At 47.2% G+C, this 16,049-nt stretch overlaps 1 protein-coding gene across 1 annotated transcript; it reads left to right on the top strand.

Moving 5' to 3' along the window:
* The first annotated feature begins 14,463 nt into the window (after positions 1-14,463).
* On the top strand, positions 14,464-15,926 carry Gpr61 (G protein-coupled receptor 61). Its single transcript, XM_013031894.1, has one exon. It carries the CDS (start codon positions 14,519-14,521, stop codon positions 15,872-15,874), a length of 1,356 nt encoding a protein of 451 aa, XP_012887348.1. The 5' UTR covers positions 14,464-14,518; the 3' UTR covers positions 15,875-15,926.
* Positions 15,927-16,049: the final 123 nt, after the last annotated feature.

Genomic DNA, 16,049 nt, shown 5'->3' with positions numbered 1-16,049 from the left:
TACCACTGAGCCACCTTCCCAGCCCCTCTTTATATATTTTTATTTTGGGGGCCCATACTGGGGCTTGAACTTAGAACCTAGGCCCTTTCCATTAGCTTCCTTACTCAAGGCTGGCTAGCCCTCTACCACTTGAGCAACACGCCTACTTCCAGCATTTTGTAGGTTAATTTGAGATAAGGGTCTTATGGACTTTCCTGCTAGGGCTGGCTTCTAACCCTGATCATCAAAGCTCAGCCTGAGTACCTAGGATTACAGATGTGAGCCACCAGCACCCACCTAAGGAAGTTGATCTTGAACTGGGCATTTCAGGATGGAATGATCTGCTGAGTGGTCGAGGGTGCCATATCTCTGCAGATCAGACTTTGATCTATAGGGAGAATTTCCAGGCACTCAAATGACCACTCCACACCTTTTCTCCTCCTCCCCAAGGAATGGACATGCAGGTCATATGTGGAAACCTGAGTATCATTTAATTTTCCTATCTCCTCCTCTCTGACCTCCTCCTCCCTGAGTCCTCTCCATCACACATTCACAGGCTCCCACTCCTTCATGACCTGTGTGTCTTCATGTCCCTCCCTCTGAGCCTGAGCAACAAGGAAAATTCTCATTCTCTAGTTCAACCCCTTGCTCTGAACGTGTGGACTCAGTAAATACTTTGACTGACTTGACTCATGAAAACACTGGCAATAGTTGTATCTGACTTACAAGATTTCCTACAATCTTGCGAATCTACCTCACTTACCTATTCTTACTTACCTACCTGAAGATTATTTTTAAGTCAATCTAGACACAGCACGATGCCTTGATCTACTTTCTTTTTGTCGTTTCCTCCCTCCTTACCTTGCTTCCTCCTCTCATTTTCTTTTGTCTTTTGAGAGAGAATCTTGCTATATAGCCCAAACTGGCCTTGAACTAGCGATCTCCTGCTTCAGCCTCCTGAGTACTAGGATCCCAAGTAGGTAACATCACACCCAGCTCCTAATATTGCTTAAACTTTATGATTTGTTAAGCCTTCTCCTCCCCCTGGACTACACTTATCCTTAGCCTTCTCCTATTACTCCCAATTAAAATCCACCCCAGGAGTAACTACTTTAAAAATACAATTTTATTGTAATTATTAAGATGTTATACAGAGTTACATTTTACATACACTTTCTTTTTTTTTTTTGGGTCCAGTCGTGGGGCCTGAACTCTGGGCCTGGACGCTGTCCCTCAGCTCTTTCTCAAGGCTAGCACTCTACCACTTGAGCCACAGTGCCACTTCTTTTTTCTTTTTGCTTATGTGGTGCTAAGGAATCGAACCCAGGGCCTCGAGCATGCAAGGCAAGCGCTCTACCACTGAGCCACCTTCCCAGCCCTACACTTTCTTTTTTTAAAAGTCCAACAAAAGCATTTTTTATTCTAGTCCTTGGGTTTGAACTCAGGGCCTAGATGCTGTCTCTGAGCTTTTCTGTACAAGGATAGTTCTCTACCAGTTCAGCCGCAGCTCCATTTCACACATTTCTCTTTTGAACAGTGTCACCCCTTCCTTTGCTTTCCCTGTTTCCCTCCCCCATCCCTGCCCACAAGTTGTATAGTTCATTTTCTACTTAGTGTATACTGAATACCATGATTGCATTTGTTTACCCTTCCCCCCTCCCTTTCTGCACCCCCTTTTGTCCTCCCCTAAGAAGCAGAAAAAAAGCCCACAAATATCACCACCAACAACAAAAAACAACATGCTTCCATTTCCTATAATTCATTTCCATGAATAGTATTTTATATGTTGAAGAAAGTTCTGCCTTTGGATTCCTCCCCTAGGGATATCCTCCTTTGGCCTGATCCTGTATAAGTTATTGTGTCCAGTTATTGTATTTTAGACCTAGCTTCTGCACTCTCTTGAGTTTGACTTACCTCATTTGACATGATTTGTTCTAGGTCTATCCGTTTCCCTGAAAATGACATAATTTTATTATTTCTAGTCCTTGGGTTTGAACTCAGGACCTAGGTTCTGTCTTTGAGCTTTTCTGCTCAAGAATAGTGCTCTACCTGTTGATGAATGAAAGTCCATTGTGTTTAGGTACCACATTGTTTTGCTCCACTTGTCTAGTCTAGGGCATCTGAGCTATTTTCATAATTTGGCTATTGTGAATAGTGCAGTAATGAACATGGATGTGCAAGTGTCTTCACCAGGAGTAACTTCTAACTACTACCAACAACTGAATTAAAATAGCTAAGAGAGAAATTTAAATGTTCTCCACATAAAACTGGTAAATGTCTCAGGTGAAAAGGATCCCAATTACCCTGATTGGATCATTCCACATTGTGTACAGGTATGGAAATGCCACCCTGTACCTCATAAATATGCAAAATTATTATGTGTCAATTAAATATTTATAGTAATAACCTTTTAGAAGTTTTAGAAAAACACAGGGAGCCAGTGGTTCACACCTGTAATCATAACTATTCATGGGGTTGAGCTCTGAGGATGGAGGTTCAAAATGAGCCCAGGCAAGAAAGTCTGTGAGACTCTTTTTTTTTGTTTTGTCGGTCGTGGGGCTTGAACTCTGGGCCTAGGCGCTGTCTCTCAGCTCTTCAGCTTAAGATGAGCACTCTACCACTTAACTACAACGCCACTTCCAATTTTCTAGTGCTTAATTGGAGATAAGAGCGCCACAGACTTTCCTTCCTGGGCTGGCTCTGAACCATGATCCTCAGATCTCAGCCTCCTAAGTAGCTAGGATTACAGGCAAGAGCCCCTGGTGCCCTGTTGCGAGACTCTTATCTCTAATGAATCACCAACAAAGATGGGGTGGAGCTGTGGCTCAAGTGGTAGAGCACCAATCTTGAGCAGAAAAAGCAAGAACATTGTCCAGTTCCCAGTGCCCAGGCCACACAAATTAATCAACATAAATAAATAAATGTTTGGGGAGGATGAGATAAAATCTCATTCTCCTTTAAGACCCATGCTATTTCATGAAACCTCCCAGATTTCCATGGGCAATAGGCTCCCCTTTCTCTCTGAATCTCCCCAGCATTCTGACTCTCCCTTGAGGCTTATAACTTACTTTGTCCCATCTAGAAGTGTTAAGTATCAAGAGCAAGGTTCATATTTCTTTTATCTTTACATCCTTCCCCCTCACCCCTTTCAGAACTTTGCATGTAGTAGAGATCAATAATTCAAAAAATAGTACTGTGATTGAACCCAGGCTCTCACATGTTGAGTCATGTTCTCAGTCCTTTTTTTTTTGTAGGTTTTTTTTTTAATTTTATTTGTGAACATACTGTACAGAGGGATTACAATTGCATGGGCAGGATAATGTGTACATTTCTTACCAAGCATTGCAGCCTCCTCCTTTGTTTACCCTTCCCATCCCTTCCCAGCCTCCCCCCTCCCCCCCATCCCAATCCTTCTCCTTCCCCCCTCCCCCCCCCTTTGTAGGTTTTTTTTTTTTTCTTGCTAACTTATGCCTGGGCTGGCCTGGAACTCATTATCTTCCTTGCCTCTGTCTCTTGAATAGCTGGGATTATAGGCATACTACTACTACTACTACACCCACCTAATACTTTTTTTTTTTTTTTTGTCATGGGGTTTGAACTCTGGGCCTGAGCACTGTCCCTCAGCTCTTCAGCTCAAGGCAAGTGCTCTATTGCTTGAGCCACAGCACCACTTCCGGTTTTTTCCTAGTGGTTTATTGGAGATAAGAGTCTCATGGGTACGGTATTCTCACAATAAAAAAAAAAATTTTAAAAACTCATAGGAAAAAAAAAAAAGAGTCTCATGGACTTTCCTGTCCAGGCTTGCTTTGAACCGTGATCCTCAGATCTCAGCCTTCTGAGTAGGTAGGATTACAGGTGTGAGCCACTGGTGCCCAGCTAATAAATACTTTTTGACCTGATTGAATTGAACCTGTAGTTTGGGCTAGTGAAAACAGAAAGAGAAAGAACATTTTGCTGAAGAGAGCAGGCAGCTAGCTGGTAGGCCATGGAAATATAATGAGTCGAGAGCACCATTTGTTAGGAGGGAGGACTTCAGGTTGCCTTGAGTCAGGTCTATATATCCTTAGCAAAAACAAAAAAACAGCATTCAAAAAACTTGTAGGGCCAGAAGCTGGGAGCTCGCCACCTGTCTATAATCCTAGCTCCTAAGGAGGCTGAAATCTGAGGATCACAGTTTGAAGCCAGCCCAAGCAGGAAAGTCCATGAGACTTGTATCTATATTTAGCCAACTGAAGTGGAGCTGTGGCTCAGTGGAAGAGAGCTATCTTTGAGCACAAAAGCTCAGAGACAGTGCCCTGAGTTAAAGACACAGGATTGGCATCAAATTAAAAAAAAAAAAAAGTAGTAGGGAGCCAATCACCAGTGGCTCATGCCTGTACTCCTAGCTACTCAGGAGACTGAGATCTGAGAATCACAGTTCAAAGTCAGCTCAGGCAGGAAAGTCTGTGAGATTCCTATCTCCAATTAACCACCAGAAAACTGGAAGTGGTGCTGTGGCTCAAGTGGTAGAGTGCTACCCTTGAGCTGAAGAGCTCAGGGACAGCGCCCAGGCCCAAAGTTCAAGCCCCATGACCTACAAAAAAAAAAAAAAGGAAGGAACCTGGAAGCTTGATTGTAACCTCTTCACTGTTTAGCCATATAGCTTGGGGCAAGCTGTGTTTCCTTCCAAGTCTATTCTCTATGATAAGGGGTTGGACACTTGAACTCCATGGAGCATTTCAGTTCAGCTCCACGTCAGCTTTTTTCTCCCAACTCAGCAGCAGAAATCACCTGACCCAGGTCCTGGATTTTGTTTCTCAGAGAAGGATAAAGAGCTTGAAACCATGGGAAAGGAAGATATGAGGCTTGAATAAGTTGTACGCTGGCTTGAAGGATGTGGAGGTGGTGGCAGGTGATGACAACACCCACAATTCAGAGCAAGTCAAGTGGCATGACATCAGGCCCTGAAGACACTCTTTCCTCTACTGTACTTCCAGTCCTCTTCCATCCCCAGTCAGAGCAAGCATCCATCCAGGTTTGAATCCCAGTGTCTCTGAGAAAATCACCTAACCTCTCTGAGCCCCAGTTTCTACGTCTGTACATGGAATTATTGGAACTCCAGAAGATTGGGGGAGGCTGCTCAGTACCATGTCCATTACTACATCTCCCATCCTGAATCCCATATTCATTTTCCCAGGCCTACGACAAGAGTTAATGAATGCTGCATTGTGGGAGCTGTGAGGTGAGGCATTCGAAGGGAGGAGGCTGATGATGAGCAGGTTGGATGGGAGCTACCCAGAAGCATTGCCCAAGCTGTTTCTGATGGCCACTCCCCACAAAGACCTGTTTATTGTGTTGTTAAGGAAACAGTAGCTGTCTGGAAGTTTTCCTCTGGGGCGGGGGTGGGGGATGGGGGTAGGGGTGGGGGGGTGAGGGGGGGTCCAGGGTTGAGCCAAGCGGCTGGATAGGGATAGGAAGAGGGCAGCATGGCCTGCCCTGCACATACACTGTGGATGCTCCTGCCTGTCTTTTGAGCCTGGTTCATCTGAGGCCCCCAGTTTCTAATCTGGTTGGGAAGGATTTATTTTTGGGTCCCTGTAACCTAGCAATGGGCTCACATGACCAGTGGCAGCTGCAGGCTGAATATACCGTTGGATCTCTGCTCCTGGCAGGGGGTGTGGGCCAGACTGTGGGGGAAGAAAAGGAATGGAAAGGCTCTCACCTCTGCTTTCCGGCATCTCTCTCCCTCCCAGCCCCTCAGCCTCACCCTCATGCACAGGCAGGGGGGGGGGCGGGGAGGAGGAGGGGGCGATGAGTGCCTGGGAAGAGGACACAAGCTAGGCTTCTGCCAGCTGGGCACTGAGTCACAGTGGAGAGGCCTGCTGATATTTGGATGGGGAGGGATGGGTGTCCATGTGGATGGGTACAGGCTCAGGTGGAGATGGCCTGGAGAAGTAGGTGCCTGAACAGGCAGGCTAGACTGTGGGATTTCAGGAACACCCCAGTTGGTACTGAAATCCCAACATTTTACTTCTTCCTTTGTTTCCTGCTAAATTGTTAATATTCCTGAGAGAAAAACAAAACACATGCAAATACATTTATCAACCTCTTTCCGAGAGCAGGTTTTGACAGAAGGCAGAGAGCAGGGAAGATGGGCGGTGGTGGCCACTAAGCAGACTGAGGGCTCTAGAGAGGGGGCTATGGATATACAGAGAATACTCAAGACTGGTGCCAGGGACACATGCCCATAATTCTAGCTACTCGGGATGCTGAGATCTGAGGACCAAGGTTAGAAGTTAGCCCTAGGGCAGAAAAGGCCATGAGACTCTTGATCTCCTATTAACCACCAAAAAGTTGGTAGACTGACAGCCTTGAATGGAAAAGGCTAAAGAGCCTAGGCCCTCAGTGGAAACCCCAGTGTGAGTACACATGTGCGCATGTGCATGCATGTGCGCACGCGCGCGCACACACACACACAGTTACTTAATAGTCAGGCACTCACACCTGTAATCTTAAACTACTCAGGGGGCTGACATTTGAGGATTATGGTTCAATGCCAGCCCAGGCAGGAAAGTCTGTGAGACTCTTATCTCCAATTAACCAGTGATAAAGCTGGATGTAGAAATGTGGCTCAATTGGTAGCATGTTAGCCTTGAGCCCCAAAGCTCAGAGACAGCACTGAGGTACTGAGTTCAAGCACTAGGACTAGCATGCATGTACGCGTGTGCACGCGCATGCACATACACACACAAATTACTGAATGATGCTTGAAAGGTAAATGCCAGGCTCTCAAAGGTAAACACACCAGGCTCCCATCACATCCCAGGCAGGAAAGAGGGAGGGGGGTAAGGCAGACAGAACATTGTCAAGGCATGGGAGGGCAAGGGTCAGGGGGTAGGACTATAGTAAGGAATATGTCTAGGATAGAAAGGTAAGTCCTCAGCATCAAGGTCCCACCATGGTACTGAGAAGAGGGGTGCCGCCATTGGGAGAGCACCTAGTCCCCATCCTGAAACAACGTGCTGGGATACGTGTGGTAGACCATGGATCACTGGTATGGTTTGGAAGACACCATTTCTCACTTTGGTCTTCCCATCCCTTTCATATGCTTAGCTCTAACAAGGAGGGATAGGTAGAGTGGGGTGGGGGATGTGACATCAATGGCTACTTCACTCACTGAGATAATTCAATGAGATACAACAAAAGAAGTTGATTCCCAGAATGGACTTTAAGAAGTAGTATCAGCAGCTATCTAGGCACCAGTGGATCACACTTCTGAGCCTAGCTAATCAGGAGGCTAGATCAGAAGAGCTGAAGGTCCTAGTTCAAAGCCAGCCTGGGCAGACAAACCTGAGAGAATCATATCTCTAACTACTAATAATCCAGAAGTAGAATTGTGGCTCAAATAGCAGACCATTATCCAGCCTTGAGTAAAGAAGCTAAGGGAAAGCACTCAGGCTGAGTACAAGTCCTAGTACTGGCACAAAAAATATAGTATCAGCATCACTATTACTGATATTACTATTATCAGCTCCAGGACATACCAACTCCTTGGTACCACCTCCCAAAACACTCTCTGGGAAAGGCCTCATGACCTTGACACTGGCCATCATATACCAGCTTTGTGGCCAGCCATGGCAAAGGTGTTATCACCCCCCATGCCAGAGCAGCATGCACCATTTGTATTACAGCTTCCTCTCCCTGTTAGACAAGGTGGAGAGTAAAGAATTTTGCCCATTTTGTAGATAGAAAAACTAATACACAGTTAATCCAGACTAAGGAAAACTAATACACAGTCAATGCAAACTAAGGTCTTAACCCCTAACTAGTAGAGTGAATTTGACTTGACCCGTATAGTGCTTATTCTATAATCCTGTTGGAATCCTGATTCTCTTTGAAGCCCAGAGGCAGGCAGGGCATGTCAGCCTGAGCTCCTGTTCAGAGTGTCATGTCAGGATGCAGACAAAATATGGGGTGAACGGGGATGAAGCAAACACTTCCCCTTCTAACAGATTTCAATTCAAATATTGACTCTGGCTATATTTGGTTTGTATGTGTTTGCTGGTCTTGAACTCAGGGCCTGGGCACTGTCTCTAAGCTCTTATTTATTTATTTATTGCTCAAGACTAGTTTTCTATCATTTGAGCCACAGCTCCATTTGCAGCTTTTTGGTGATTGGTTGGAGATGAGTCTCTCATCTTTCATACGTGAGCAGGCTTCAAAACCACAACTCTCCTTTCTCAGCCTCTAGAGTAGTTGAGATTATAGGCGTGAGCCACCAGCACCAGGCAACTCTTGCTATATTTGATCTGGGGAAAATTATAGCACTGATTTCCTTATCTGTAAAATAGGGTGTCTCAGAGATGAGTGTGAGAACAGAAGATGGATATACACTGAGGACCTGATACAAAAACTCAAGAAATAGTGGCTGGTGATAGCAGAAATCACTGTATCAGCTTTTGGCTAGTTTCTTTGTTGTTGACCTAGGGTTTGGGGCAGCTAACCTGCCCTTCTGAGTTCTCTGGGTTAATTCACCAATTCAATGGCTTTTTAGTTGAGTGTGGTAAACAATTTTAGACTTCCCTTCTTCCTTTTTGGATGTAGAAGGAATTCCCAGATAGACAAGTCTCAGAGCACCCAGACCCTGGAACCAGCATCATGACTAAATTCTTTTTAGCTTCCTGGCTCTTCCTGTGAAGCTGTTGAGTGATCTCTTCACCAAGGACTGCAAGCCCTAGCCTTGGCATCTGTAATATGCCTGGGGAACTGACCATGTTCTTCATGTTCCTCCCTTTTTGTGCTGGTACTGAGGCTTGAACTCAGGACCTTGGCACTGTTTCTTGGCTTTTTCTTTCAAGGCTGGCACTCTACCACTTCAGCAACTCTTCTGTTTCCTGATCTTCGGTGACTAATTGAAGAGTTTTACGGACTTTCTGGTCTGGGCTGGTTTTGAATTGTGGGCCTCAGATCTCAGCCTCCTGAGTAGTTAGAATTACAAACATGAGCCATTGGTACTCAGCTGTTCATCTCTTCTCTCGCCTCCAAAGACCTATCACTTGGATGGGTGATGCTCCTCAGATCTGTCCAGCCCTACAAATCCAGACCAACATGGGTCTTCCTAAGAAAATATCTCCCACTGTAACTCTGGGAAGCAGTGTGGTGAGATGTAAAAGGTAGCTCAGGAGATGTTAGGTCCCTCATCTCCATTGGCCCTTGCAGTCCTACCCTGGCCTAGCCTTAGGGGAATATGTCTATCCTGACCTGCCTCTACAAAAAATCTCAGTACACATGTCACACAAAACCACACAATGACTAGATTGTCAGGACCCTCAGGTATCACTGTTTAATCCCACAGATCAAAAACAAAGGCCAAAAATGGAAGTGACTTGTCCAAAGACACACAGCTGGCGCTGGAAAGTGGCTCAGTGGTACAGCGCTTGCCTTGCATGCATGAGGCCCTGGGTTCGATTCCTCAGCACCACATAAGCAGAAAAAAAAGCCGGAAGTGGTGCTGTGGCTCAAGTGGTAGAGCGCTAGCCTTGAGCTGAAGAGCTGAGGGACAACGCCCAGGCCCAGAGTTCAGGCCCCACGACCGGATCCAAAACAAAGACACACAGCCATTAAGTGGCATAGCCAATGCCTCGAGCCTGAATTTTCTGACTCCAAGTGCTCTTTTTCTTCATTAAGCTGACTGGGAAGGCTTCCCCTTCCTGCCATTACCCAGCCCCATAAAGCTTTTGAGAAGTGTAAGAAGTTGGGCTCATACCTGAGCACTTTGCTTGGGGTCATGAGGCCCAGGTGTTTGCTCTAGAAGTGGCTTCAATGGGCTGGGTGGGAAGCAGGAGGCCATTAGGACCCAGAAGCTTTTGGAGCATCCTGCTCAGCTGGCTGCCTCTCACCGCTCACTGCAGTGGTTCAGGCTTCAGCAGCCTTGAAGAAGCATCAGCTGAGAGGAGCTATCACATGGGAACCGGGAGCTGCTCAGCAAAGGTAGGAGTTGCCGACTAGGCCAGAAATAAGGGGGGGGGGGTGCCCAGCCCCAGGGCCTGGTGTTGAGTGCTGCCTTCCTACAGAAGGATAGCATTCCAAGGATTAGGCCACCCTGGCCTATAGTGGGCAGTTTTGTTAGGGGATAGGTTCCCAGTTATCCCAAAGGCAGTATTGGGATGTGGGCATCTGTGAAGCCCAGAGGGTGGGGGGAGGGATGGGCACCTCCTGCCGGCAGGAGTAGCCACATCCTGCAACAGACAGCAGCATTCTCCATCTCCCTTGCTCCTGGTCTTACAAATAGGTCCCTTACATCCTAGGAATGAGTCCTTTGGCATCGGGCTGTTGGGCAACTATGTCCTGAGCACGGGCAACTGTGTTGGGGAGAGATAACAAATCTCCCTGAAAATCTCCCTGGTTGGGGAGAGGGGCATGCTCTTTTCTAAAGGAAGGCTGAGCTCCCAGCCTTGGGATGGAAGCTCTGTGAGAGACACAGGTACATGTGAATCGCAACAACGCCTCTGTGGCCTTGGGATGGGCACTTATGTGCATCTCCCATTCTGAAACAAGGGTATTTGGAACCTGATTACAGCCCTACTATATGCCAGATCTCAAGTCACTATGTTGGCCAAAGCTTTCCAGGTACTAAGAGGTCCTGAGGTGAGGGGGTAGTGTTAGAAAGAAACAGTAGGATGACGAGAGCATCTGTGGGGGGAGAAGCCATGATGACACGAGCTAGGAGTGGAGTCAGGTTCTCTGGGTTTCCCTTGTGATAGCATTATCTTCTTTATAACCTAGCCCATCAGTGGGAAGGTCCCAAGTAACCAGTCATATTAGTCTGTCTCTTAGGAGGTCTGTCTCCTGGAATTTGGGAATCATTCTGGAAATACTGACAAGATTGAGGTGGCTATGAGAAAGAGAAATGCCAACACTTTCTTGCCTAGGGCTCCACCATGGTTATATAGCAGTCCTCATATCCACATGGGAACCATGTCTGCTTCTCTTTAATCTGGGACCCTGGCTGGGCCTTGCTAGATTGGACTTTTCCTGTCTGCACACATTGGGTGGACCACTCCTCCCTTAGCTCTCGTGGACATCCTCTAGGCCCTCCTCACAAGTAGGAAGACTGGATAAATCATGACATGGAGAGTAAGAGAAGATGTGTCTTTTAGCTTTTCTTTGGGCATTTTTCCCTGGTAGATTGTCTTATAAAAAGTTAACATCTCCGCTTATGTACCCTTTCTTCATCTTCTTTGCAGATCCTGAGTTGATGTTGCCATCTCTACTGAGAAATGAGCTATTGTTCTTAGAGAGAGGTGCATCCTTAAGTAGTTGCTTATAGTTAGGGAAGCTTTGAATCAGAGCTTGGGTTATCCTTTCTAGAAGAGTCCTCTATTGGCACTGAGATGATTGACTGAATTTTTCTAGAGTTTGTACAGGGGACAGGAATTCAATTAATCAATTTGAGCCTGATTCAATTCACAGAATTGGATGCATAGCACATTAGGAGTTGGATTAGCACATGGTTTATGGTAACACCAAAATCCTCTGACTATAAAATGAACCTTTGGCAGGCCATCTAGGCCTCTTCATTGAAGTCATATAAATGGCAAGTTTAAAATTGAGCAAAGCCAGGCACTGGTGGCTCACACCTGTAATCCTAGCCACTCAGGAGGCTGAGATCTGAGGATTGCAGTTCAAAGCCAGCCTGGGCAGGAAAGTTGGTGAGACTATTTCCAATAAACCACCCAGAAAACCGTAAGTGGAGCAGTGGCTCAAGTGGTAGAGCACTAACTTTGAGCTGAAGAGCTGAGGGACAGCGTTCAAGCCAAGTTCAAGCCCCATGACCGACAAAATAAAATAAATAAAATAAAATAAATTGAGCAAGCACCGAACCTCCAGACTCTGGAACTCATAATCAAATGTCATGTATAGAAACCTTGGAACATTGGAGGCCATTCCTTTCAGAGATGAGGAAAATGTGGCCCAGAAAGGCACCAGATTTGATCTGTCTGAAGGTTGCCTCTAAGTTGCACAACACAGCACCCTACATTGAGGGGATCTGCACTATAAGAATAGTATGTGTAAATGAACAAAATTTTTTAATTACATTGGGCAACCTGTTTCAGTTATATGCAAATTCAACTGGGGTAATGATGCACATAAAACAGATGTGATCTACCATTTGATCAGGAGACATGAAACAAGCTGATTTCTTCCAGTTTTCTTGAAGACCCATTTCCTTAATGGCAGTCCTCTGTTCTCCTCCCTCCCTCCCTCATACCTTTGCCCCTCTTCCATAGGCACCTAGGCACTCATTATTCTGTGATGGGGAAGAAGTCTATAACCAAAAGGACTTTGGATCCAGGACCCTCAAAGGCTCAACTTCAACAACCAGAGATTTGGGAAGCTGGGAGTGGTAGGTTAGGAGCAGCTCCCCTCCTACCAGTAGGGACACAATAGTCTTTCAGTACTAGGGCTTGAATTCAGGGCCTGTGCACTGTCCCTTAGCTTTTTTTTTCTCAAGCCAGTGCTCTACCACTTGAGCCAACATCCTTGCTTCAGGCTTTTTGCTTGTTAATTGGAGATAATAGACTCATGGACTTTCTTGCTCAGGTTGACTTTGAACCATGATCCTCAGATCTCAGGCTCCTAAGCAGCTAGGATTTCAGGCATGAGCTACCATTGCTCAACCACATCAGTCTTAAGAAGCTAGAATAGGTAGAGAAAGACACTTTCTAAGTGAATTACATTCTTTGGGTTTAGGGGACACAGAAAACCATTAGCTGGCCTTCCAATTTCCTACTAGTAGGGTCATTCTGTTTTCACTGCTTCTTCTCAGCTCTCAAAGTGGCAACTCTGGCCAAGCACTGTAGCTCACACATGTACTCTTAGCTACTTAAGTAGGCTGGATCTGAGGATCCAGGTTTGAAGTCAGCCTGGGAAGATAAATCCAAGAGATTTTTCTTCTCCAATTAATAACAAAAAGCCAGAATGGAGTTGTACCTCAAGTGGTAGAGTACAATCCTTGAGCAAAAATGCTAAGCAAGACATGAGGGCCTGCCAGGCCCCAGTACACACACACACACACACACACACACGCACGCACACACGCGCACACACACACACACACACACACACACACACACACACACACACTGGCAGCTCTGAGTACCTCTCAGGTAACAATACTGAGAGATAAATAGTTTAAGTTCAACAAGGGTTTACTGGAAGTCTATTATATTCCAGCCAATGGGAAGGGCACCTTAATGCATAGCTTGGCACAATGGGCAAGAGAACTAGCCCTGGGGCCAGACTAGGGGTAGTTACTCAAAAGTTGCTATTTGCTGTGTGATTTGGGGTAAGTTCTTTAACCTCTCCAGGCCTCAGGCTTATCTCTGGAAAATGGAAATAAGAACCCTATCTACCTCAGGATTGTTTGAGGATTAAGGTAGCTAATATACTTCTTAGTGCTTGGAACATGGCCTAGAAAATAGAAAGCCCTATGTAAATATGACTTTTTGTTTTTGTGCTAGTCCTTGGGCTTGAACTCAAGGACTAGGTGCCATCCCTGAGCTTTTTTGCTCAAGGCTAGTGCTCTACCCCTTGAGCCACAGCTCCATTTCTGGCTTTTGTGATGGTCAACTGAAGAGGCTCATTGACTTTCCTGCCTGGGCTGGCTTCAAACTGTGGTCTGTAGATTTCAGCCTCCTGAATAGCCACAATTATAGGTGTGAGCCACCAGCACCCAGCCCTTTTCCCTTCCTTCCTTCTTTTATTGGTGCCAGCACTGCAGCCTGAACTCAAGGCCTTGATGCTGTCTCTTAACTTTTTTGCTCACTGCTGGCACTCTACCACTTGAGCCACAGATCCTAAGCATTACTTCTTATGATGAGTACTGTTAGTAACCAGTCACGCTGGGTCCTGCAAACAGTTGTGAAGTGGATACTATTTCCTTCATTTTACAGATGCCTTTATGAGGAACCTAGAGTCCAGAAGAGTCACCGAGACAGTAACGGCCAGACCTGGAACTGGAAGCTGCGTCTTATGTTCCTTCTCCTCCTCATTCAGAGGAACCCAGAAGTCAGGAAATCCATACAAGTCAGCCTAAACTGACACACTGCCCTTGAGTTCAGCGGGACCCTGGGGAAGGGAGACAGACACTTTAGAATCCCTGGATAGCAACTCTCCAAAAGAAGGGTATGGAGAACAGAGGGGAAAAAGTGGAAGAGATGCTGGAGGCCACTTAGAAAATGGAGTGTTGTTGAGTGGACAAGTCTCACATGTTGCCTGCTTCTTTCCAGTCAACAGGGCAGACCCAGGAACCATCTCCTGCCAGAAACGTGATATAGCTCCTGAGCTCACCATTGCCTGCCTTGGTCTGTGCCTACAGCGCAGCCCAGCCTCAAAGCTGGTGAAAAGAGCCTGCCCAAGAGGCTCCAGAAGGAGGCCCCCCACCCACCCACCCACCAAATTGGGAAGCCTGGGCCTGGGTTCACCATCCCAGGGCTGTGGACTAGGATGGGGGATGGGGCTGTGACAGGAGGTACCCTGGGTGTCCTCTTTCGGCCCCATGGAGTCCTCACCCATCCCCCAGTCATCAGGGAATTCTTCTATTTTGGGGAGGGTCCCTCAAACCCCAGGTCCCTCTACTGCCAGCGGGGTCCCAGAGGTGGGGCTGCGGGACATAGCTTCAGAATCTGTAGCCCTCTTCTTCATGCTTCTGCTGGACTTAACTGCTGTGGCTGGCAATGCTGCTGTGATGGCCGTAATTGCCAAGACACCTGCCCTCCGGAAATTTGTCTTCGTCTTCCACCTCTGCCTGGTAGATCTGTTGGCTGCTCTGACCCTCATGCCCCTGGCCATGCTCTCCAGCTCTGCCCTCTTTGACCACGCCCTCTTTGGGGAGGTGGCCTGCCGTCTCTACTTGTTCCTGAGTGTATGCTTTGTCAGCCTGGCCATTCTCTCTGTGTCGGCCATCAATGTAGAGCGCTACTATTATGTGGTGCACCCCATGCGCTACGAGGTGCGCATGACGCTGGGGCTGGTGGCCTCTGTGTTGGTGGGTGTGTGGGTAAAGGCCCTGGCCATGGCTTCTGTGCCAGTGTTGGGAAGGGTCTCCTGGGAGGGAGGAGCTCCCAGTGTCCCCCCAGGCTGTTCACTCCAATGGAGCCACAGTGCCTACTGCCAGCTTTTTGTGGTGGTCTTTGCTGTCCTTTACTTCTTGTTGCCCTTGCTCCTCATCCTTGTGGTCTACTGCAGTATGTTCCGAGTGGCTCGTGTGGCCGCGATGCAACATGGGCCGCTGCCCACGTGGATGGAGACACCCCGACAACGCTCGGAGTCTCTCAGTAGCCGCTCTACCATGGTCACCAGCTCTGGAGCCCCCCAGACCACCCCACACCGGACGTTTGGGGGAGGGAAGGCAGCGGTGGTTCTCCTGGCTGTGGGAGGACAGTTTCTGCTTTGTTGGTTGCCCTACTTCTCTTTCCATCTCTACGTTGCTCTGAGCCCTCAGCCCATCTCAACTGGACAGGTGGAGAGTGTAGTAACTTGGATTGGCTACTTTTGCTTCACTTCCAACCCTTTCTTCTATGGATGTCTCAACCGGCAGATCAGGGGAGAGCTTAGTAAGCAGTTTGTCTGTTTCTTCAAGCCAGCTCCAGAGGAGGAGCTGAGGCTACCAAGCCGGGAGGGCTCCATTGAGGAGAACTTCCTACAGTTCCTCCAAGGGACTGGCTGTCCAGCAGAGAACTGGGTTTCCCGACCCCTACCTAGTCCCAAGCAGGAACCTCCTGCTGTAGACTTTCGGATCCCAGGACAAATAGCTGAAGAGACCTCTGAGTTCCTGGAGCAGCAACTCACCAATGACATCATTATGTCGGACAGCTTCCTCCGTCCCGACCCCTCACCTCGACTGGAGTCATGATGGGGCACTGGATACTTGGAGAAAGATAGGGATGGGGACTGGTCATGATCACAAGGACTGCCCCTATGGGACCACCTTTTTCTAGCTGGCTGGGGTCTCCATACACAGATTTTGCTTAGTGTTTCCTGAGTCAGAACCAGAGCCAACAGGATGGACAAGTGGCAAAAGCCTTGGA

Source organism: Dipodomys ordii, unplaced genomic scaffold (assembly GCF_000151885.1).
Source record: "Dipodomys ordii isolate 6190 unplaced genomic scaffold, Dord_2.0 Scaffold146, whole genome shotgun sequence".
Lineage (NCBI taxonomy): Eukaryota > Metazoa > Chordata > Mammalia > Rodentia > Heteromyidae > Dipodomys > Dipodomys ordii.
This window is presented reverse-complemented; position numbering and strand designations above follow the sequence as displayed.

Excerpts from the sequence above, each read along its gene's own strand:
- Gpr61 (XM_013031894.1), top strand. The coding sequence starts at position 14,519 with ATGGAGTCCTCACCCATCCCCCAGTCATCAGGGAATTCTTCTATTTTG.